The sequence below is a fragment of the Orcinus orca genome, chromosome 7 (assembly GCF_937001465.1).
Source record: "Orcinus orca chromosome 7, mOrcOrc1.1, whole genome shotgun sequence".
Classification (NCBI taxonomy): Eukaryota; Metazoa; Chordata; class Mammalia; order Artiodactyla; family Delphinidae; genus Orcinus; species Orcinus orca.
The window spans coordinates 8093477-8120075 of record NC_064565.1 but is presented as its reverse complement, the minus strand read 5'-3'; the positions used below and the strand labels follow the sequence as shown (position 1 = coordinate 8120075).

The following is a 26599-nucleotide window of genomic DNA, read 5'->3' as shown; positions in this document are numbered from 1 at the left end:
TTTTATGATATATAAATTATATTTTAAGTTGCTTTAAAAATTCCAGTGTTTATCCCATCAAGACAAAGAGAAGTATATGCCAAAGAGAAGTATATGCCATTGAGAACAATATGCCAAAAACCCAGATGAGATAGCAATTTACACCTTGAATAAGCATGTAATTGAGGCAGGGACTCTCAAAAGCCAATCAGGAAACAATAACCAGAATTTTCCCCCCAGTAGTCCTCATATTCTGTGTGTAAAGAAGACTCAGAATAGAAAAGGTGAAGTTTTTGAGTAGGAAACAGATGAAGTAGAATATGATTCATGACTCCCTGACATATTCGGAGTGCCTATGTGAGTCATTTGATTACACATCTATGCAATCTATTATGAGTTAAAGACATAGATTTCAATGATTCAAGGGACCTGTTTTTAAAAAATTAGGGGAAAAAAGCCAAAGTCTGAATCAAGAGAATAATGAATATTGAATGGGTCTGTCATCAATAAATTAAGGTAATTAATGTGAAACATTTGGATCCTTTGGGGAGTAGTAGTCTTGTACATCAGTAAAGCTTTGCATTTGAGGAGGACAGAAGTTTATAAATGAAGTCTCAAGATTAAAAAGTATTGTGAATAATTTTGTAACAACAGTTATGACTAAATAAAGCAATACATATTATTCATTCTTTTCTTTGATGTAGTCTTTTCCATCATAACAGAATATTTACTTAAATATTACACAAAATGGAATAGATTATCAAAATAACATTTCCCTGTACTTTCTGTAACAAGTCATTTTGCCCCAAAATTAGAGTAAATTCTACTGTACTTTGTAACAAATGAAATTAGAACAAGTTTACGAACCACAAACATTATTCAAGAAAAAAACAGCAACCAAATAAATCAATTTATTAAATAATATTTAGGTGCCTGAGATAAAAGTTGATTTAACTTAAAATAGTCTAATTTCAACCCCCATAATTTTCCACTTAGTGAATATGTAGAAAGACTTACAGACTTTGGGCTTTCTTCATTCACTAAACAAAATGTGAAATCTAAAAATCAGACAAGATCATATTGCAAAAGTTCAACTAAAGTCTTACCTCCATCAGAACAAAGAGTGCTGCAAAGAATAGAAGGGTTGCCCATTCTACTCTGTGTAGAATTATCTCAAAATCATGGATATCAGCTAAAATTAGCAACCAGATGGCACCCAGAATAGCAATCCACCCTGAAAAACAAATAAACAGAGTTATAGATGTAGTTCAATTGTTAAAACACTAATTCTTCATCTTTGGATTGCTTTCTTAAATTGAAGATAATTGATATTCTGCAAACTGAACATGCTTAAAACGTACAATTTGTATTTTGGGTAATGTATATACCAAAGAAACCAACACAACAAGCAGGAAAATGAATATATCCACCACACCAACAGTTTACTCATGCCCATGTTCTTTTCTCCCTCTCCTGCCTCCTGTCACCAGACCCCACCCCAGGAAACCATTCATCTCTTTTCTTAAATGTAATCATATAGTTTTTTTGTTTGTTTGTTTGTTTTTTGCGGTACGCAGGCCTCTCACTGTTGTGGCCTCTCCCGTTGCGGAGCACAGGCTCTGGACGCGCAGGCTCAGCGGCCATGGCTCACGAGCCTAGCCGCTCCCCAGCATGTGGGATCTTCCCGGACTGGGGTATGAACCCGTGTCCCCTGCATCGGCAGGCGGACTCTCAACCACTGCGCCACCAGGGAAGCCCCTAGTATGTATTTTTTATCTGACTGCTTCCATTCAGCACAATTATTTTAAGATTCTTCAGTGTTGGTGTGTGGACCAATAGTCATTCTTCTTTATTGTTTAGTATGGCATGGTATGGCTATGCCACAATGTACATACTCATTCACCTTGATGGACATTTGCACTGCTTCCAGTGTTTGGCTATTACAAATGAATGTGGTCTGAACTTTCATATAAATTATCTATATGTACATTATGCTTTCAGTTCCCTTGGGTCAATATCTAGGAATGGAATGGTTGGATCATATAATAGGCTAGTATTATGGAATATTTATGTTTTAAGAAACTGTGGGACTGTTTCCCAAAATGGTTGTAACATTTTACAATCCCACCACTAGTATATGAGAATTCCAGTTTCTCCATATTTTCAACACTTAACTTTTTTGATTTTTGACATTACAGTGGGTATGAAATGGTATCTCATTGTGATTTCAAATTGTATTTCTCTAGTGACTAATGATGTTGAGCATCTTTTCGTGTACTTATCTGTCATCCATATATGTTCTTTTGTGAAGTTTTTGTTCAAATAGGCTGAACAAATATTTTTTCTGAGTAGAGCAAATAAAACTCAAAATAAGTAGAATAAAAATGTGCTGGATCAGAAATAAATGAAATAGAAAAATATTAGAGAAAAGCAATGATACCAAAACTTGGTTCTTTTAGGAGATCAAGAAGATTGATAAAACTTAGCCAGTCTAAATAGGACAAAAAGACAAAGGGGAAAAATGCTAATATCAATAATAAGATCAGTGATATGGCTATAGATTATACAGGCATAAAAAGAGTACTAGTTTTCTATAGCTGCCATAACAAATTACTACAAATGTAGTGGCTTAAAATAGCACCTCCTTATTATATCACAGTTTTCATAGGTCAGAAGTATGATGAGCTTGGTTGGGCCTCTAGTTAGAGCTTCAAAACAAAGGCAAGGTTTTGGCAGGCTGCATTCCTTTCTGGAGGCTTCAGGACAAAAACTGTTTCCCTGCTTATTTGGGTGGTAGACATAATTCAATTCAAACTGAGGTCCCCATTTCCTCACTTGCTGACACCCAGGAGTTGTTCTCAGCTTCTAGAGGCCACCTACATTCCCTAGCTCATGATCCCTTTCCTCCATCTTCAAATCCAGCAATGGTGGGTCAAGTCAAGTCACTCTCACAATTCAAATCTCTCCTGTTTCTTCTTCTGTTGCATGTCTCTAACTGACTCTCCTCTTTTCCACTTCCATTTTAAGGGCCTATGTCATTACATTGGGCACACCTGGATAATCCAGGAAAATTTCCCTATCTTAAGGTTTATAACCTTAATTTTACCTGCAAAGTCCCTTCTATCATGTAACATAACATACACAGGTATTAACATCAGGAATTAGAATGTGGACACCTTTGAGGGACCATGTATAGATTACTTTGGGAAGAACTGGCATTTTAACAATATACAGTCTTCTTATCTATTAATGTGGTATATGTCTCCATATATTAAGGTCTCCTTTAGTTTTCCCTAAGAATATTTTGTAGAAATCCCAGAATTCATATGGAAATTCAAATGACGTAGAATAGCCAATGCAATCTTGAAAAAAGAAGGACAAAATTGGAGAACATACATTACCTCACTTTAAGACTTATTTTAAAGTTATGGTCATCAAAACAGTGTAGTATTACATAAATATAGTCAAACTGATCAGTGGAGAGTCCAGAAATACACCCACAAGTTAAAGATCATCTGATTTGCAAGAAAAGTTCAACAATAGTTCAGTGAAGAAACTGTAATTTTTTCCATAAATGGTAAAATTTTTTTTTACTTTGATCGGTTTATTAAATCATACATGAAAGTTAGCTACATGGACAATAAGCCTAAATGTAAAATTTATAACTTTAAAACTTCTAGAATAAACATAGACAAAAACTTCTTTGATCTCAGGGGAGTTTTCTTAGATACACTAAAAGCATGTATCCATAAAAGAAAATTTTCATAAATTGGACTTTATCAAAATAATAAATTCCTGCTTTTCAAGTAACTGTTAAGAAAAATCAGACAAGCCTGAAATAGGAGAAAATATCTGTAAATCATCTAGGACTCATATCTAGAATGCATTTTCTGAATTCTCAAAACTCAAAAATGAGTAAACAACCCAATTAAAATGGGGAATATTTTGAACAGACACCTCACCAAAGAAGATAAAAGGATGGCAAACAAGCACATGAAAAGATGCTGAATATCACTAGTCACCAGGGAAATGCAAAGTAAAACCACATGACATTTCACTATGTACCTTAGAATGTATGAAGTCAAAAAGATCAACCAAACTAAGTGTTGACAAGGATATGGAGGAACTGGAAATCTCTTACACTGCTGGTAGAATTGTAAGATGGCATAACCACTTTGGGAAACAGTTTGGTAGTTTTCAAAAACGTTATTCATAAATCCACTACATGTTCCAACCATTACACTTTTAGGTATTATCCCAAGAAAAATTAAAGTATATGATGATACAAACAATCGAACACAAATATTCACTGTAGTTTTCATTGTCATAGTCAAGTCAAACTATCCAATATTCATCAATAGGTGAATGGATGTATAAATTGTGGCATAGTCAAACCATAGAATACTACTCATCAATAAAAAGGATGGACTACTGATGTACACTGCCACATGGATACATCTTATAACAGTTATGCTGAATGAAAGAAGTCAGACCAAAAAATACTGCATATACAATTTTATTTGGTTGTGCTGGGTCTTAGTTGCAGCAGGCAGGCTCCTTAGTTGCAGCTTGTGGGTTCCTTAATTGTGGCTCACCAGCTCCTTAGTTGCAGCATGTGGGTTCCTTAGTTGTGGCATGTGAACTCAGTTGTGGCATGCATGTGGGATCTAGTTCCCTAACCAGGGATTGAACCCAGATCCCCTGCATTGGGAACACAGAGTCTTATCCACTGTGCCACCAGGGAAGCCCCCCATATACAATTTTTTATATAAACCTCTAGAAAATGCAAATAGCAGGCTCTGACAAACTACAGCCCATGGGTCAAATCTGGCCTGCTGCCTGTTTTTATAAGTAATTTTTATTGGAACACAACACAATCATTCATTTACACATTTTCTATGGCTGCCTTAACATTACAGCTGCAGTGTTGAGTGTTTATAACAGAGTGTATGGCCTACATAGCCTCAAATATTTACTACCTCTAGCCCTTCACAAAAGCTTCCCCACATCTGATCAATAGTGACAGAAATCAAATCAAAGACTGCCTGTGGAGAGAGGTGCTGGGAGAGTCAGGAGAGAGGGACTTCAAAGAGGTCTAAAAAAACTTTTGGCGTGATGCCTGCTCTGCTCTTCATCAGGGAGAGGGCTCGACACTTCATCTCTAATCATTCTGTGTCTGATGCCAACTCTAAGGCTCACAGAATTTTACTAGAATATTTGCCATCTTTGGGTTCATTGTTAATGTTTCTTGCAAAGTGAACTAAAAGTTCAAATAATTATGACATCATCAGATTAATGAAACAGGTTGCACAAACTGATTTGTGCTTGCTTGTAACAGTGTATTTAATAGATATTTCTGTGTATGGTTTTCACTAAACCATTACACCTTCAAAAGTTAGAGGTTACTGTTGTCCACCAGAAAGATAGAGGAGTTCTCCAAGGAGAAGCAGAAAACTATTCATTACAAAAAGAAAAGCATTGAGACTTCAATTGTTTACATATTTGAGGGAAAAAATCTCTTGAATAAGAATTATCTGGGTGAATCAAGTATCCTGTCAACCAACAATTCTTGACAATTCTCCACCTTTCATTTAAAATAATATTAAAATTTTATGTGCTGATTCCAATTTTTTATTACCCTTATTTTACCTTTGAGGGCATAAATATAAATTATCTTCTGGAAAACAATAGTTATTGCATATGACCTACAGAATTTGAATATGTATATTCAAATTACCCCTTGTCTACTACTATCCTTCCTAATTTCTGTTTTCCAAAGTGTACCCAGTTCCATACTCTTGAAAGACCAGTCTTCTTACACGTCAGAGGATACTCCTAGTCATCTCATCCTCACTGTGTGTCCCTTTAAGCTCTTCTATATGCCACTCTTGGATGCCTGTTATGTGCCAGGTTCTGAGCATAAGGGTTATGGATGGAAATATAAGCAAGATACCATGTGGATTTCAAAAGGTTTACCATCCAGTGGAGAACACACATCTATAGGTAAACAGTTGTACTGGATACAACAGTGTGTGTACATACAAGCAGTTAGGGAGCAGCCAGAAAGAGTAACAATGTGGTGGCTGAAATAAAGTTTCACAAAGAAGGTGATATTCAGGCAATATCTTAGAGGTTGAATATAACTTTTCAAGTAAAGAGGGAAAGGGCATTCAAGACAAAGGTAAAAATATATCCAAGGACAGAGCACTTAAGAAGGAAGATGTCAGAGTGACATCAGCAAAATGGTGGATAGGCAGTTCTAAGCTCTTATCTTCTATAGAAATATCCCCAAACAAGCAGAAACTATTAAAGCTAAGATTTAGCTTTTGCTATTGTTGTATTTATTTATTTAGTTTTGATTTTTAGCTCCTGACTTTCAAGGAAATCTCTGTAAAAACACTAACTGAACACACTAAGGAACACAGAATTCAGTGACCATGGATGACAAGAAATATAGCCTATGCAAAAATAGTTTGGGAAAGTCACAAAACAAATGGACTACTACAGCCTTCAGCAATTCAAAATAAAAACAGCAAACTCTGGGAAAAGGGCCAAGGAACAATTACCATATTATAATATTCAAATGTCCCATTTTCAACAACACAAGGCACACAAAGAAATAGGCACGGAGGTGGTGCCACAGGAGCATGCAGAGGTTTGTCTCCCAGTGAGAGGGCCCTGGTTCCACCAAATCCACACCTCAGCTTAGCACTGGATCTGGGACAGACAGGTCCTGGGAGAAGACTATCACAGAGAAAGTCTAGGTCTCAGGCAGCAATGCAGCCACCTCAAATCTTGCAGCCACAGTGTCCTGATCCACCCAGCCCCAGCCTACTCTATACCACAGTCTTGCACTAGATCTGGGATGAACACAAGAGGGGAATGGATGGTACCTTGGGCTGTTTCTGAGCAGAACCGTGGCTTCCTACACATGTGGCACATAGATCCTCTGTGACTGCAAGGGCCTTACTTGCTCCAGAAATTACCTCCTTTGGGGCAGGCCATGTACTCAAGGGCAACAGAACCTGATTGAACTGACCCTCAGGGCTTCTACTCCAACACTGGGGAGCAGACCACACCCTGGACAGGGGGGCAACAGGCACAGAGCAGAGAGGAAGTCCCACCTCACATCCTATACAGACTTTATATCCCCCAACAACAACCACACACCCTATCAAGGGAATATTGGCTAGCACACCCTGAGGAAAAACAAAGCTTGCATCCATATCAAAACCAGACCTCCCACCAAAGACATTGGACATACACAGTCTACACAGGGAAACTCCCACATAAAAACACCCATTCAAGACCAGAGTAGATAACTATTTCTCCTAAATTCATATAGACAGAGAAAGTAAAAAGTCAGAGGAAGTACTCCAAATTAAAGGAGCAAGAGAAATCCCCTGAAAAAATAAATAATGATACAAAGTTCATCAGCCTACCAGGTGTCAAGTTCAAAAAGGTGGTAAGAAAAATGCTAACTGAATTAAGAAATATTTTCAATAGAATGCAGATCACTGTAACAAGGAACTAGAAACTATAAAGATGAACTAGTCAAAAATAGACAATTCAGTTACTGAGATAAAAACCAATCTAGAAATAATGAATAGCAGACTAAATGACACAGAAGAACAAATAAGTTATCTGGAAGATAAAATAATGGAAATCATCCAATCAGAACAGCAGACAGAAAGACAAATTTAAAAAATGAAAGCAACATACAAGATCTATGGGATAATATAAACCATGCCAAGCTATGCATAATAAGAATTCAAGAAGAATGAGAGAGAGAAAAAGGGATTGAATGTATCTGAAGAAATCATGGCTGAAAACTTCCCAAACCTTAAGAAGGAAATGGATATCCAGTTACAGGAAGCACAGAAGGTCCCAAACAAGATGAACCCAAACAGACCCACACCAAGACATATCATAATTAAAATGGCAAAAATTAAAGACAAAAAGAGGATTCTAAGGCAGCAAGAGAAAACAAAGAGTCAGTTAAAAGGGAACCCCTATAAGGTTATCAGTTGATTTCTCTGGAGAAACTTTGTAGGCCAGAAAGGAGTGGCATGATATATTTAAAGTCCTGCCAGGGAAAAACTTGCAACCTAGGATACTCTACCCAGCAACCTTATCATTTAGATTAGAAGAAGAAACTAAGAATTTCTCAGACAAGCAAAATCTAAAAGAACTCATCAATACTAAACCTATCCAAAAAGAAATATTGAAATATCTTCTCTAAATAGAAAAGAAGCAAGCATCCATAGGAAAGGGAAAATTCCATTAGGAAAGGCAAATATATAGTAAGGATTGAAGATCATGTAAATAAGCCAGTAGGTAGATTAGAAAACAATTTAAAAACCATAAAAGGGATTATAACTACAATAAACAGGAAAAGGATAAACATGAAGATGTAAAATAGAAAAACAAATACACAAAATGTGGGGAAGAGAGTACAAAAATGTATATCTTTTAGAATATGTTTGAACTTGAAAGATTATAAATTTAAAGCAAGTAGATATAGTTATGGGTAAACATACTTGAACTTCATGGTAACCACAAATAAAAAACATATACTGATTCACAAAAACCAAAAAGAAAGGAACTCAAAGATACTACAAAAGAAAATCAAAACACAAAAGGAAAAACAAAATGAAGAAGAAATGAACAAAGAAGAACAGCAAAAGCAACTGGAAATCAAGGATTAAAATGGCAATAAGTACATACCTATCAATAATTACTTTAAATGTCACTGGACTAAATGTTCCCATCAAAAGACACAGAGGAGCATATTGGATTAAAAAAAGGAAAAAAAAAAAGCACTTACAATATGATGCTTTCAAGAGACTCACTTCAGGGTGAAAGACACACACAGACTAAAAGTGAGGAGATGAAAAAGTATATTTCATGCAAAGAAATATATTTCATTACAAGAAAAAAATATAGTTCATTACAAGAAAGCAGAGATAGCAATATTCATTGGACAAAATAGACTTTAAAACAAAGTTATAACAAAAGGCAAATAAGGGCATTATATAATGGTAAAGGGATCAATACAAGAAGAGGATATTACACTCATTAACATACGCACCCAATAGAGAAACACCTAAATATACAAAGCAAACACTAACAGACATAAAGGGAAAAACTGTAAATAATGCAATAATATTAGGGGAATTTAACACCCCACTGACAGCAATAGACAATCATCCAGACAGAAAATCCATAAGGCAACAGAGGCCCTAAATGACACAATAGAACACATGGACTTAATTGATACCTACAGGACACTACATCCAAAAAAACGCAGAATACACATACTTTTCAGGCACACATGGAATGTTCTCTAAGATAGACCATGTACTAGGTCACAATACAAGCCTCAAAAAATTTAAGAAGATGAAAATTATTTCAAGTTCTTTCCTAACCACAGTGGTATAAAACTAGAAATCAACTACAGAAAAAAAACAGGAAATGAAGGAACACATGGAGACTAAACAACATGCTACTAAGAAAAAAAAAACACCGGGTCAATGATGAAATCAAAGAAGAAATAAGAAAATTACAAGACAAACGAAAATGAAAACACACTTTACAAAATCTATGGGATGTAGCAAAAGCAGTTCTAAGAGGAAAGTTCATAATGATACAGGCCTTCCCCAAGAAACAAGAAAAATCTCAAATAAACAACCTAACCTACCACCTAAAAGAAGAACAAACAAAACCCAAAGTCAGCAGGAGGAAATAATAAAGATCAAAGAGGAAATAAAATAGAGATCATAAAAACAATAAAATAGATCAATAAAACCAAGAGCTGGTTTTTGAAAAGAGGAAAAATATTGACAAATCTATAGCCAGGCTCACCAAGAAGAAAAGAGAGAGGGCAAAAATAAACAAAATGGGGGGACGAGGGGAAGATGGCGGAAGAGTAAGACGTAGAAATCACATTCCACCCCACAGATACACCAGAAAAACATCTACACATGGAACAACTCCTACAGAACACCTGCTGAACGCTGGCAGAAGACCTCAGACCTCCCAAAAGGCAAGAAAGACCCCATATACCTGGGTAGGGAAAAGAAAGAAAAAACAGAGACAAAAGAATAGGGATGGGACCTGCACCAGTGGGAGGGAGCTGTGAAGGAGGAAGGGTTTCCACACACTAGGAAGCCCGTTCACGGGCGAAGACTGTGGGTGGCAGAGGGGGAAAGCTTCAGAGCCGCGGAGGAGAGCACAGCAACAGGGGTGCAGAGGGCAAAGCGGATAGATCCCTGCACAGAGGATCAGTGCCGACCGGCACTCACCAGCCCGAGAGGCTTGTCTGCTCACCCACTGGGGCAGGCAGGGCTGAGAGCTGAGGCTCGGGCGTCAGTCACAGCACAGGGAGAGGACTGGTGTTGGCGGCGTGAACACATCCTGCAGGGGATTAGTGCACCACGGCTAGCTGGGAGGGAGTCTGGGGAAAAGTCTGGACCTGCCAAAGAGGCAAGAGACTTTTCTTCCCTCTTTGTTTTCTGGTGTGCGAGGAGAGGGGATTCAGAGCACTGCTTAAAGGAGCTCTAGAGACAGGCGTGAGCCACGGCTAAAAGAGCAGACCCCACAGACGGGCATGAGACGCTATGGCTGATGCAGCCGCCACCAAGAAGTCTGTGTGCGAGTGGCCCCCCTTGCCACAACTAGAGAAAGCCCTTGCACAGAAACGAAGACCCAACACAGCAAAAATAAATAAATAAATTACTAAACTCCTACTCCCCCCCCCAAAAAAAAGAAGCCTGTGTGCGAGCACAGGTCACTATCCACAGCCCCCTTCCAGGGAGCCTGTGCAGCCCGTCACTGCCAGGGTCCCGGGATCCAGGGACAACTTCCCTGGGAGAATGAACAGTGCGCCTCAGGCTGCTGCAACGTCATGCCGGCTTCTGTGGCTGCAGGCTCATCCTGCACTCCGTACCCCTCCCTCCCCCCAGCCTGAGTGAGCCAGATTCCCCGAAGCAGCTGCTCTTTTAAACCCGTCCTGTCTGAGCGAAGAACAGACGCCCTCCGGCGACCTACAAGCAGAGACCGGGGCCAAATCCAAAGCTGAGCCCCGGGAGCTGTGAGAACAAAGAAGAGAAAGGGAAATCTCTCCCAGCAGCTTCAGAAGCAGCGGACTACAGCTCCACAATCCACTTGATGTACCCTGCTCCTGTGGAATACATGAATAGACAACGAATCATCCCAAATTGAGGAGGTGGACTTTCAGAGCAAGATTTATTATTTTTCCCCTTTTCCTCTTTTTGTGAGTGCATATGTGTATGCTTTTGTGTGAGATTTTGTCTGTATAGCTTTGCTTCCACCATTTGTCCAGGGGTTCTATCAGTCTGTTTTTTTTTTCTAGAAAAAAAATTTTTTTCTAAATAAAAATTTTTTATTTTAATTATTTTATTTTATCTTACTTTATTTTATTTTACTTTCTTTCTTTCTTTCCTTCCTTCCCTCCTTCCTTCCTCCCTCCCTCCCTTCTTTCTTTCTTTCCTCCTTTCTTTCTTTGTTTCTTTCTTTCTAATTTTTCTCACTTTTAATCTGAGCCGTATGGATGAAAGGCTCTTGGTGCTGCAGCCAAGAGTCAGTGCTGTGCCTCTGAGGTGGGAGAGCCAACTTCAGGACACTGGTCCACAAGAGACCTCCCAGCTCCACATAATATCAAACGGCAAAACTCTCCCACAGATCTCCATCTCAACACCAGCACCCAGCTTCACTCAATGACCAGCAAGCTACAGTGCTGGACACCCTATGCCAAACAACTAGCAAGACAGGAACACAAACCCACCCATTAGCAGAGAGGCTGCCTAAAATCCTAATAAGTCCACAGACACCGCAAAACACACCACCAGACGTGGACCTGCCCACCAGAAAGACAAGATCCAGCCTCATCCACCAGAGCACAGGCACTAGTCCCCTCAACCAGGAAGCCTACACAACCCACTGAACCAACTTTAGCCACTGGGGACAGACACCAAAAACAACGGGAACTACGAACCTGCAACCTGCAAAAAGGAGACCCCAAACACAGTAAGGTAAGCAAAATGAGAAGACAGAAAAACACACAGCAGATGAAGGAGCAAGATAAAAACCCACCAGACCAAACAAATGAAGAGGAAATAGGCAGTCTACCTGAAAAAGAATTCAGAATAATGATAGTAAAGATGATCCAAAATTTGGAAATAGAATGGACAAAATGGAAGAAACATTTAACAAGGACCTAGAAGAAATAAAGATGAAACAAGCAACGATGAACAACACAATAAATGAAATTAAAAATTCTCTAGAAGGAATAAATAGCAGAATGACTGAGGCAGAAGAAAGGATAAAGTGACCTGGAAGATAAAAGAGTGGAAATAACTACTGCAGAGCAGAAAAAAGAATGAAAAGAACTGAGGACAGTCTCAGAGACCTCTGGGACAACATTAAATGCACCAACATTCGAATTATAAGGGTCCCAGAAGAAGAAGAAAAGATAAAGGGATTGAGAAAATATTTGAGGAGATTATAGCTGAAAATTTCCCTACCACGGGAAAGGAAATAGTCAATTGAGTCCAGGAAGTGCAGAGAGTCGCATACAGGATAAATCCAAGGAGAAACACAGCAAGACACATATTAATCAAACTATCAAAAATTAAATACAAAGAAAAAATATTAAAATCAGCAAGGGAAAAGCAACAAATAACATACAAGGGAATACGCATAAGGTTAACAGCTGATCTTTCAGCAGAAACTCTGCAACCCAGAAAGGTGTGGCAGGATATATTCAAAGTGATGAAAGAGAAAACCAAAAACCAAGATTACTCTATACAGCAAGGATCTCATTCAGATTCGACGGAGAAATTAAAACCTTTACAGACCAGCAAAAGCTAAGGGAATTCACTACCACCAAACCAGCTTTACAACAAATGCCAAAGGAACTTCTCTGGGCAGGAAACACAAGACAAGAAAAAGACCTACAATAACAAAACCCAAAACAATTAAGAAAATGGTATTAGGAACATACATATCGAAAATTACCTTAAATGTAAATGGATTAAATGTTCAAACCAAAAGACATACACTGGCTGAATGGATAGAAAAACAAGACCTGTATATATGCTCTCTACAAGAGACCCACTTCAGACCTAGGGACACGTACAGACTGAAAGCGAGGTGATGGAAAAGGATATTCCATGCAAATGATAATCAGAAGAAAGCTGGAGTAGCAACTCTCATATCAGACAGAATAGACTTTAAAATAAAGACTACTACAAGACACTTAGAAGGACACTACATAATGATCAAGGGATCAATCCAAGAAGATATAACAATTGTAAACATTTATGGACTCAACATAGGAGAACCTCGATACATAAGGCAAATGCTAAAAGCCATAAAAGGGGAAATTGACAGTAAAACAATCATATAGGGGACTTTAACACCCTACTTTCACCAATGGAGAGATCACCCAAAATGAAAATAAATAAGGAAACACAATCTATAAATGACACATTAAACAACATGGACTTAATTGATATTTATAGGATATTGCATCCAAAAACAACAGAATACATTTTCTTCTCAAGTACTCATGGAACATTCTGCAGGATAGATCATATCTTGGGTAACAAATCAAGCCTTGGTAAATTTAAGAAAATTGAAATCATATCAATTATCTTTTCCAAATACAATGCTATAAAACTAGATGTCAATTACAGGAAAAATCTGTTAAAAATACAAACACATGGAGGCTAAACAATACACTAATAAATAACCAAGAGATCACTGAAGAAATCAAAAAATACCTAGGAACAAAAGACAATGAAAACACGACAAGCAAAACCTATGGGATGCAGCAAAACCAATTCTAACAGGGAAGTTGATAGCAATACAATCCTACCTCAAGAAACAAGAAAATTCTCAAATAAACCACCTAACCTTACATCTAAAGCAATTAAAGAAAGAAGAACAAAAAACCCCAAAGTTAGCAGAAGGAGAGAAATCATAAAGATCAGATCAGAAATACATGAAAAACAAATGGAGAAAATGATAACAAAGATCAATAGAAGTATAAACTTGTTCTTTGAGAAGATAAACAAAATTGATAAGCCACTAGCCAGACTCATCAAGAAAAAAATGGAGAAGACTCAAATCAATAGAATTGGAAATGAAAAAGGAGAAGTAACAACTGACACTGCAGAAATACAAAGGATCATGAGAGATTACTACAAGCAACTTTATGCCAATAAAATGGACAACCTGGAAGAAATCGACAAATTCTTAGAAAAGCACAACCTTCCGAGACTGAACCATGAAGAAATAGAAAATATAAACAGACCAATCACAAGCAGTGAAATTGAAACTGTGAGTAAAAATCTTCCAACAAACAAAAGCCCAGGACCAGATGGCTTTAGAGCCCTATTCTATCAAATATTTAGAGAAGAGCTAACAACTATACTTCTCAAACTCTTCCAAAATATAACAGAGGGAGGAACACTCCCAAACTCATTCTATGAGGCCATCATCACCCTGATAACAAAACCAGACAAAGATGTCACAAAAAAAGAAAACTACAGGCCAATATCATTGATGAACATAGATGCAAAAATCCTCAACAAAATACTAGCGAACAGAATCCAACAGCACATTAAAAGGATCATACACCATGATCAAGTGGGGTTTATCTTAGGAATGCAGGATTCTTCAATATATGCAAATCAATCAACGTGATACACCATATTAACAAATTGAAGAATAAAAACCATATGATAATCTCAATAGATGCAGAAAAAGCATTCAACAAAATTTAATGCCCATTTATGATAAAAACCCTGCAGAAAGTAGGCATAGAGGGAACTTATATCAACATATTAAAGGCCATATATGACACATCCACAGCCAACATCATTCTCAATGGAGAAAAACCGAAACCATTTTCTCTAAGATCAGGAACAAGACAAGGCTGCCCATTCTCACCACTTTTATTCAACATAGTCTTGGAAGTTTTAGCCACAGCAATCAGAGAAGAAAAAGAAATAAAAGGAAGCCAAATCAGAAAAGAAGGAGTAAAACTGTCACTGTTTGCAGATGACATGATACTATACATAGAGAATCCTAAAGATGCTACCAGAAAACTACTAGAGCTAATCAATGAATTTGGTACAGCAGCAGGATACAAAATTAATGCACAGAAATCTCTTGCATTCCTATACACTAATGATGAAAAATCTGAGAGGGAAATTAAGGAAACACTTCCATTTAACATTGCAACAAAAAGAATAAAATACCTAGGAATAAACCTACCTAAGGAGACAAAAGACCTGTATGCAGAAGACTATAAGACACTGATATAAGAAATTAAAGATGATACAAACAGATGGAGAGATATACCATGTTCTTGGATAGGAAGAATCAACATTGTGAAAATGACTATACTACCAAAGAAATTTACAGATTCAATGCCATCTCTATCAAACTACCAAGAGCATTTTTCACAGAACTAGAACAAAAAATTTTACAGTTTGTATGGAAACACCAAAGACCCCAAATATCCAAAGCAATCTTGAGAAAGAAAAATGGAGCTGGAGGAATCAGGCTCCTGGACTTCAGACTATACTGCAAAGCTACAGTAATCAAGACAGTATGGTACTGGCACAAAAACAGAAATATAGATCAATGGAACAGGATAGAAAGTCCAGAGATAAACCCACGCACATATGGTCACCTTATCTTTGATAAAGGAGGCAAGAGTATACAATGGAGAAAAAACAGCCTCTTCAGTAATTGGTGCTGGGAAAACTGGACAGCTACATGTAAAACAATGAAATTAGAACACTCCATAACACCATACACAAAAACCTCACAATGGAGATGTAAGTCCAGACACTATAAAACTCTTAGAGGAAAACATAGGCAGAGCACTCTTTGACATAAATCACAGCAAGATCCTTTTTGACCCACCTCCTAGAGAAATGGAAATAGAAACAAAAATAAACAAATGGGACCTAATGAAACTTAAAAGCTTTTGCACAAGCAAGGAAACCATAAACAAGACTAAAAGACCACCCTCAGAATGGGAGAAATATTTGCAAATGAAGCAACTGACAAAGGATTAATCTCCAAAATATACAAGCAGCTCGTGCAGCTCAATATCAAAAACACAAGCAACCCAGTCCTAAAATGGGCAGAAGACCTAAACAGACATTTCTCCAAAAAGATATACAGAGTGCCAACAAACATATGAAAGCTCAACATGACTAATCATCAGAGAAATGCAAATCAAAACTACAGTGAGGGAGGCTTCCCTGGTGGCGCAGTGGTTGAGAGTCTGCCTGCCAATACAGGGGACACAGGTTCATGCCCCGGTCCAGGAAGATCCCACATGCCGCGGAGCGGCTGAGCCCGTGAGCCATGGCCACTGGGCCTGCGCATCCGGAGCCTGTGCTCCACAACAGGATAGGCCACAAGAGTGAGAGGGCTGCGTACCGCAAAAAAAAAAAAAAAAAAAAAACTACAGTGAGGTATCACCTCACACCGGTCAGAATAGCCATCATCAAAAAGTCTACAAACAATAAATGCTGGAGAGGGTGTGGAGAAAAGGAAACCCTCTTGCACTGTTGGTGGGAATATAAATGGATACAGCCACTATGGAGAACTGGGCACATTCCCTGAGAAAACCATAACTCAAAGAGAGTCATGTACCACAATGTTCAATGTAGCACTGTTTATAATCGCCAGGTTATGGAAGCAACCTAAGTGTCATCGACAGATGAATGGATAAAGAATATGTGGCACATATATACAATGGAATATTACTCATCATAAAATGAAATGAAACTGTTATTTGTAGTGAGGGGGATGGCCCTTGAGACTGTCATACAGAGTGAAATAAGTCAGAAAGAGAAAAAAAATACCGTATGCTACCACATTTATATGTAATCTAAAAAAGAAAAAGGTTCTGAAGAACCAAGGGACAGAACAGGAATAAAGACACAGATGTAGAGAATGGACTTGAGGACACAGGGAAGGGGAAGTGCGTCGAAGTGAGAGTGGCATGGATATATATACACTACCAAATGTAAAATAGATAGCTAGTGGGAAGCAGCCGCATAGCACAGGGAGATCAGCTCTGTGCTTTGTGACCATCTAGAGGGGTGGGATAGGGAGGGTGGAAGGGAGATGCAAGAGGCATATGGGGATATATATATACGTATAGCTGATTCATTTTGTGATACAGAAGAAACTAACACACCATTTTAAAGCAATTATACTCCAATAAAGATGTTTAAAAATTAGATAAAATAGATAAAATGACAAACTTTATATGATATATATTTTTTACCACAATAAAAAAAAATAAGTAAGAAAGGTGTCCTGCTTGGGAAGTGCATTATCCTTTTGCAGAAGTGCTAGGACTTCATTCTGCAGACAGACAGAAACCACTGAAGTTTTCTAAGCAAAGTAGCTGGAATGCCTGATTTTTCCATGTGTGCAGCTTTGTCTGCCTGACTAGACTTTATCACTTTGGTCTGAACTCTTCAGAGCATCTACCACAGAACTGAAGACAGATAGTTGCTTACCTAATCCATCACATCTGCTGGTTAATTACTTGATTTTTATTCTAAAGATTTCTTGATTGATCATCATGTCTTTTCTTTAAATTCTCAGTAAGGAAAATATTGCACCAATTGCCCTTTCTCTGAATGATGCTTTTCTACAAACATAAATGGCATCTCATTGTCTGCTCTGCTATATGGCAATAAGAATCTCTCAAACTCAGTAAAAACACGTTATTTTCCATGATCATAAGAGAAATACCAGTCAGGACAGGAAGACAGAAGCTCCTGTAAGACTCTCTGTTTTCCTTTATCATTTGTGGAGGCCTGAATTTCCTTCCAGCCAAAACTCCTGTCATAGTACTCATGAAGCCAACTTTATAATAGGTTCTGTATTCACAGAGTTTAATTGTGTCAGAAAAATTCCCTTCAATAACATGAAATTGAATGAAGTCTTCCTTGTCTCTGGCAAAACCTCACTTTCTCCCTTAACTTTAATCACACTGCCTGCAGAAACCAGTGGCACTAATCAAACTGCCTGTGCCTTCACTGAGAAGTACCAGCAGTACCTTCTAATGTGTCCCCCCAGGTCACTGCCAATAACATTCCATTCTATTCTCACTCAGTGCTGGCTCCTCAATGACACCCAGCCATAAAGGATGAAGTGGTATTTGTTTTATAGCATGCTGGAAGAAAAGGCTGCTGATAGGAACAATACAGTTCCCAGCTTCACATTCTATTACAAATTCTAACAACCTGCCATTGAGACTCTTCTAAAAATTAAAATTTCGGTTGGGTGGAGATGGATAAAGATAAAAAGTAACATTTACCTGAGCTGTCTTTATCCTGTGGCACTCCTATCAACACCCTCTTGGGGCAATAATCTTTCATCAAGAGCTCTGCCATTCCTTAAAACAAAACCTATGATAGGTGGCTCTGTACTTTCTCACTCAAATCTCCAACAGGGCCAAGTTTCAATGCAAAACAAAGAGCTAAATAGGGCATTTTACCCCCATTCCTAAAGCCCTTGGCAATATGATTCAGAGGAAAGCAGAGCAAGGACTTCTACCATTTGTTAAGCAGCCTCCTTGGCAAGGAGGTCTGGTCACCTTGCAGCAACCCCTCCCATGAGGAAACTCTGAGGCTCCCAAGGTTTTCTTCAGTCTACACAGCTTGTTGGGGGCAAAACCAAGATTCAGCCCCCAGTCTGTGAGAGTGTTTTTCCATTGCACCAAGGTAGACTCCTCTTATGTGCTCAGTCTTCAAATGGGATGGTTTCACTACTTAAAAACATATCTGGTAACTCCACATGTGAAACCTCTCCCCAAAAGTCGATCTGTCTCATGTGCTCAGAGATACAACTTGACTGTGTTCTATCTGAAACCTTGCAGTCTTTTTATACAGAACATATTGTACCTGGTCCTGCTCTGGACATTTTTCAGGTGCCTTTGTTTGTTTTTTTTTTTGCGGTACGCAGGCCTCTCACCGCTTCGGCCCCTCCCGCTGCGGAGCACAGGCTCCAGACGCACAGACCCAGTGGCCATGGCTCACGGGCCCAGCCGCTCCGCGGCACGCGGGACCCTCCCGGACCGGGGCACGAACCTGCGTCCCCCACATCGGCAGGCGGACTCCCAACCACTGAGCCACCAGGGAAGCCCTTTCAGGTGCCTTTGAGCAAAAGCAATACTGTCCTGATGAATCCACTACCTGAAGTTAAGATGAGATAACCTATATGTCTTAAGCCACACAGGATGCATCTCTGGAGAATATCTTAACAGTTACAAACCTCATATTCATCCTTCAAACAAGAAAAACTCATGAATGGCTTGTGCGTACTGGATGGAGTAGAAACTACCCTGCCTCTCTCCTTTGGTGAGGTATCTAATGTGTGTTGGCCATCGACTACCTAAAATAAGCCACATGAGATTTATCACAAATAAGACTTTCTGTTGCAAAGAAATACTGTGGGTGTCCAGGGGGTAGTTTTAAATCTACCACTGAACCTGTCATTCACCCAAGCATTGAGATTCCAGGGTACAAGCTTAAGCCTGCTCTTGGGGAGCTCCCAGTCCGCAGTTGGGTGGGCAAGTAGGACAGGCAGCATGGGATGAGTTAGATTTGAAGGTAACAATGAGCAGAGTCACCAAGGGGTTAAGTTCTACTAACCACACATAGGGCAACTGCCTGGGACCAAAAGGAGGGAGCATCTCATTACCTGTGCAATTACTATATTGTCTGCAAGGTGTCCTCTCATGAGAAAAGTCCTATTCTTTCTAGTTTTAAATCCAGCAAAAGCAAGGCCATTTTTCATCATCCTGTATTTTCCTGAGTTGTTTAGCAATCAGCATAAACTGTCCACTCACATCACACTCAATCTGGCACCAGGTGCTGTTTCTGAGACCTCTGTCTGTATGAGGTGATTCAGTCCTCACAACCTCCTTACAGGGAGCACTGAGACATGCTACAGGTGTCCACAAGCATCAAGCAACTCAGTACTGGAGTTTTGCTTTGAACCAGGGCAATCTGGCCTCCGATCTTCCCTAACTCTACTCGATCCAGGGATGTGGCTGCAAACATCCAGCAGCAGCTTTGACATCAAAGCTCAGAGGGAAGCTTATAGCTCCGTTTCAACACCTGGAAGCTCTGTGCTCTTCCAATCAGACTTAGGAAACACCATGATTACATCAAGTCAGTAGTTTTTAAATAATTGAGGTTGAAAAAAGATAATTAAAAAATAAGTGATACTATTTCTAAGCATTTTGCTGCAACTAAAGCTTTCCACCAATACTGATGGGAGAATGTAGGTGGACAGGAACCTCTGAGTTGCCCATCCCTCTCCATTCTCCTCCACCCCCTCCCACTCTCTACCTGTGTGGACCACATCAAGAGGTTCTCATACCCAGGATTCCAGCTGTGCTCTGCAAGGGGAGGCCCAGCAGGAGATGGAGTCTGGGTACAAGGGCTCACAGCATTCATTATTTTGGACCCCTCCCTACAGGGTCCTTTCACTGAAGGTCACACAGCTCTTGTCAAGGTGGCCTTGTCATTACATCCTTCTAGTTCTTAGAAAGAACTCTCTCTCTCTCTCTCTTTCTCTCTCTCTCTCTCTCTCTCTCTCTCTCTCACACACACACACACACACACACACACACACACACACACACTGGCTCTGGGATACCACTCTACCCCTTGTGGATTCCTCCATCTTGCCCAATAGTAAATTCATTCAAATTACCAAGTTTGAGTATGTCATCTGTTTTCTTGCAGAAGCCTGAATGATACAGTAAATATATTCATTAAATCATTTAATAAACATTTTAATTGAACAATGGCATATACACAGAAAAGTGCATTGATTTTAAATAAACCATATAGCTCAGTTACAAAGGAAACTCAACCATGTAACCTCCTCCAAGGGCAAGAAACAGGACATTATCAACAAAAGCTGAATTAGATCTCCTTCCATTCCTTACACTCTCCCTTCAACCACTGACTCCTAACACCATAAAGTAGATTTGCCCGTTTCTAAGTCTTCATGCCTGGAATCATATACTATGTATTATATGAGTTTCAATCAGACTTCTCTTTTGCTCAACATGTTTGTGAGATTCAGTCACATCGTTACAGTTTAAGGAATACATTTATTTTTATTTCTGTATAGTATTCCACTGTATGATTATCACACAATTTATCAGTTCTAGAGTTGATAGATATGGAATGGCTTCCAGATTGGGGTTACTATAAATAATGCTGTTATGAGCATTTTAAGACATGTCTTTTGGTGTGCAGACATACACATTTCTGTTAGGAATATAATTAAGAACAAACTTTCTGGGCTATAGATATGCATTGTCCTAAACTTTGGTAATACTACCAAATCATTTTCAAAACTCTGTACAAATTTACAATCTTATCAGCAGTGTATGACACTTCCTGTTGCTCTATATTCTCTAATATTTGGTGTTGTCAGCCTTTAATTTTAGCCATTTAGGTGTGGATATAGCAGTATCTTGTTGTGGTTCGGATACACATTTTACTGGTGACTTATAAGGTTAAGCACCTTTTCATATGCTTATTGGTAATTTCAGCCTTTATTTATTTATTTATTTATTTTTTGCGGTACGCAGGCCTCTCACTGCTGTGGCCTCTCCCGTTGCGGAGCACAGGCTCCGGACGCGCAGGCTCAGCGGCCATGGCTCACGGGCCCAGCCGCTCCACGGCACGTGGGATCTTCCTGGACCGGGGCACGAACCCGTGTCCCCTGCATCGGCAGGCAGACTCTCAACCACTGCGCCACCAGGGAAGCCCAATTTCAGTCATTTTAATATCTTCTTTTGTGAAGAGTCTATTCAGGATTCCTGTCCATTTTGTATCTTTCACTTAATTTATAGGTATTTTTAATATTTTAGTTATATTTTCCTTTTAAATTGATTGGCCATGTTTTCCATGTGGCCCTGTTATCCTGGTCATAATTTCTGGGTTAGGAAAGGAAATTAACCCAACCTGGGTCAATCAAACTCTTCTCCAAGGAATTTGGGATTCAAAATAGTCATTTCTCTTTGTGTGGCTGAAATTGAGATCCTATAAATTGGGAAACTAATGAGACCATCTCTATTCTGCCATGAGCAGAAAAAAGACAAGAAAATGGTCCATGGAGAAGCACGAGGCAATTAGAAGAGAACAAAATGTGTCTGGGGGACAGCAGTATGCCCTCTGTCTGGATGTCTTTCTACTTCCTAAGTCTGCTTTCCCCGCTCCACTCCAACCCCTTTCTCACAGAGCCCACTGTCCCTTGAAGTCTGCGGGTTAGTCCAGTATCATTCTAATAATCCACTATTTTGCTTGATATCAAGTAGATTGTTTTACTCGTAGGTAAAAATACTTTAACAAAGACAATAAAATTTCTCAACAAAGGACACCAAAGGACACTGACAACACCAGTTTCCTTGAAACCATATCAAGGAAATAATTACAGAAATATCTCCAGAACTGAAATCTAATCAAACTCATTGTGAGAGAACCTAGGGGGACGTTCTGAGCTAATTATCAAAGAAGGAGACCTAGAAAATTGTTAATCAAGGTTTAAAATTTTAAAGACAAAGATAACATTTTGAATCCAGCTTGCTGATTCCTATAGTTTTCATAATCAGTTATCCACGATTCTAAAATCCTAAAGTTTGGAAAAGCAAATTTTTTATGTCAAAATTCAACAAAACCTGATTTGAACTGAAATGAGGCTATCTGTGATCATAATTTGTCCCACCTTGTAGAAAATATTCAGGTTTCACTGTAGAATTACTAAAGTTCGGAGGACAGGGTGCTGGGCCTGAACCTCTCGGGGCTGTTCCATCATATAAAATTGTGTGTGCACTTAATTGTCTTCATAAAATATAAACAAAAATATCTGAATTTTGAAACATATCTGGCACCAAGAATTTCATGTGGAGACTATGGACCTGTCTGTACGTAACAGCTTGAGCAATATGGAGTTAATTCCAGTGTACATTTTAGATAAAGATCCCTGCACATCGGGGAACTATCTCTTTGCCAGATGCATATGAATTGTGACCATGGCCCTTAGTCACTTTTCTTTCTTCACTGTTGTGCCACCTATTGCACTTGGGTCCTTCAGGTTTCTCCAGTCACTCACCAGAAGTTTATGGCAGTGGCCAGCTCTGTGAAAACATGTCCTCATACAGGTGCACCCTGACCAAATTTGTCTTTGAGCCCATGCACCCACAGCTGCTTCCCAGCTGGGGCTCCTCTGTTGCATGGCCTTCATGCATTTATTAGCTGGATGCACCTGCAAGTTGGCATTCCATGGGAAAGAACTTGGACCAATGGATAAATGTTCCCTCTTTCTCCCTGCAACCCCATCGACAGTCCTGAGACACATCTCATGTTTCTTCTCAGACAATCCTACTGTATGGAGTGACCAGTGGCCCATAATGTAGCCAGATAGTGATTCAGCCTTGTTTTGACTCACTCCCTTCACCACCCTACTTCTCTGTCCCTTACTTCTCTTTCCTGGGATCATACTCTCCAATGAAGAACACTCACACAAAGCTTTGCTCTCTAGAGAACACAGGCTGAGTCAGCCACACATGATATTCTCACAATCATGAAATAAGTTGGAATCTATAAGAATCAATAAGAAGTTTGTTCATGCATTCCATATACCTATATATTGTATCTACTAATGTGTCAGGCATTAACACAAGGCACTGAGTAGAGAAAAGCCTAGAAGACATGGACCATGCCCTTGAATCTAGCTGGGGAGGGGGATACCAGGGGACAGAGAGGTAAACAAATGATTATAAAGTGTGAATTCTAGATTTAAGGCATAGTCTAATCATGCCAAATGCTGGTGAGGATGTAGAGCTGCTGGAGCTCCCATATACTACTGTGGAAGTGCAAAGTGCTACAGTCACTCTGAAAAGTGGTGCAGCAGCTTCTTTTAAAGCTAAACACACACTCACAATATGATCCAGCAGTCCCACTCTTTGGTAATTACCCAAGAGAAATAAAAACCTAAGTTCACACAAAACCATGTACACAAATGTTTGGAGTAGCTCTACTCACAATCATCAAAAATTGGAAACAACCCAAATGTCCTTCAACAGGCCAATGGATAAACAAAATGTGGTATATCTGTACCATGGAAGAATACTCAGCACAAAAAGAATGAACTATTGATACCTGCAACAACTTGGATGAATCTGAGTGAGAGAAGTCAGTTCCAAAGGTTGTCTGATTCCATGTATATGACATTCTCCAAAAGACAAAACTATAGTGATGGAGAACATATCAGGAGTCACCAGGATTAAGGCAGAGGGTGATACAAAAGAATAACACAAAGAAATTTTGGGAGGGGTGATGGAACTATTCTGTATTCTGATTATAGTGGCAGTTACATAAATATACATCTTTGTTAAAGTTCATAGAATTTTGAATTTGAAAAGAAAAATCAGTTTTGCTCTATGATAATTTAAAAAATAAAGTAAGAAGAAAAAAGAATGATAATCATTGCTGTGATTAGGTTATGATGTTTAAATAAAGGAATGTATTATATGATGTCATGTTTTGTTACATGACATGACATGGTGTTATATGACACCACATTGTATTATGTGATGTTACATTGTGTTACATGGTGCACCTTATATGATACCACCTTGTCATGTGGCATCACATTGTGTTATATGATGTCACATGTTACATGATGCATGTTGTGTAATGTGACATCACCTCATGTTATATGGCATTACATTGTATTATGCTCAACTTACCCAGTATGTCATATTCAAAACAGCACTTCACCAAAGACGAATGGTCATATCTCTATCTGCTGAAGCCCTGGGAAGATCTTGCATTAAATTTGCCCCTGTTCCCATTAAGAGAGTTACTGTAACTCCAAGGAAACTGTATTCCATTTAACATATATGTTAATCAAGCCTTTCTCTTAGTCAACCTAACTCTTTCCCATCACAGTGAATACGCAAATATACAGATTACGTGTTCTAGGATCCCCAGATAAAATCATTTGTACACAATCCTAACTGAAAACACGAGATTTGAAAGCAGAAACAAAATAAGCCTTTCAATCCCAGATGCAACAACACACAAAAAAAGATGTGACATCTTAGTAAAAAGTATAGACTTCTCAGGCTAAAATAAAAAGTTTCATGGTAATCAAGATTTTTTAAAGTCCATAGATATGGGAAAAGATGTGACTTTAACTTTTAAAAGTATTATCATTTCTACAAATACCACTGCCAAATGCTAACAAAATTGCATGCAAACTCCAATATATTTCTTCAGTCTTTAAAATGTGTGACGTGTTCTTTTAAAGTAGAATCTCAAATAAAGTTAGAAACAAAACAACAAGGTCCTACTGTATAGCACAGGGAACTATATTCAATAAACCTCAATGGAAAAGAATATGAAAAAGAATGTATATATATGTATAACTGAGTCACTTTACTGTATAGCAGTAAGCAACACAACATTGTAATTCAAATATACTTCAATTTTAAAAAGTTGTAAGCAGAACAATTGTAAGTATGATGGTGAAGTTTAAATACAATTTTATGACCTGTTTCTCATAAAGTAGCTGCCAGTGAAATATTACAGATTTGAAAGCTCCTATAGCTGAGACAGTAACTTTCCTTCAAGCTTAATAACCTTTGCCAACATGGAGAAAAAATAAAGAAAACAAACAGAATATGTGGTGTGCTCCAAGGAGAAAGAACAAGGTAAACTCAAAGGGCAAATATTGCCAGAACAAAGAGTTACAGGATTCCCATCACTCTGTCACAATGCGACCATTGCAATGACCCAGAGTCCTCCCAAGCACCATGCCCTGTCCCTTTCCCATTCCATATAAGCAAAGACATTTGCCCTGTTTTTCTCTCACTCAGCACACTGAAAGTATACATGCTCTGCCTAGTCAGAAGATGACTTATAGGTTCCCTGGCTGGCACATATATACAATGGAATATTACTCAGCCATAAAAAGAAATGAAATTGAGCTATTTGTAATGAGGTGGATAGACCTAGAGTCTGTCATACAGAGTGAAGTAAGTCAGAAAGAAAAAGACAAATACCGTATGCTAACACATATATATGGAATTTAAGAAAAAAAATGTCATGAAGAACCTAGGGGTAACACAGGAATAAAGACACAGACCTACTGGAGAACGGACTTGAGGATATGGGGAGGGGGAAGGGTGAGCTGTGACAGGGTGAGAGAGAGTCATGGACATATATACACTAACAAATGTAAGGTAGATAGCTAGTGGGAAGCAGCCACATGGCACAGGGATATCGGCTTGGTGCTTTGTGACCGCCTGGAGGGGTGGGATAGGGAGGGTGGGAGGGAGGGAGACGCAAGAGGGAAGAGATATGGGAACATATGTATATGTATAACTGATTCACTTTGTTATAAGGCAGAAACTAACACACCATTGTAAAGCAATTATACCCCAATAAAGATGTTAAAAAAAAAAAAAAAGAAAAAAAACAGACAAGCAACCCATGCTCATTGTCGACTTTCCCTGACTACC

The 26599-nt window shown here is 38.8% G+C and overlaps 1 protein-coding gene across 5 annotated transcripts in view; it reads right to left on the bottom strand.

Annotated features, from left to right (window-relative positions):
• OCA2 (OCA2 melanosomal transmembrane protein) overlaps positions 1–26599 on the bottom strand; it is a 258159-nt gene that overhangs the window by 70816 nt on the left and 160744 nt on the right. For all 5 annotated transcript variants that reach the window (XM_033400198.2, XM_004276885.4, XM_049712577.1 and 2 more), the window contains exon 19: positions 1086–1213. In XM_033400198.2, the coding sequence (XP_033256089.1) occupies positions 1086–1213 (128 nt within the window). The remainder of the gene's footprint in view (positions 1–1085; positions 1214–26599) is intronic.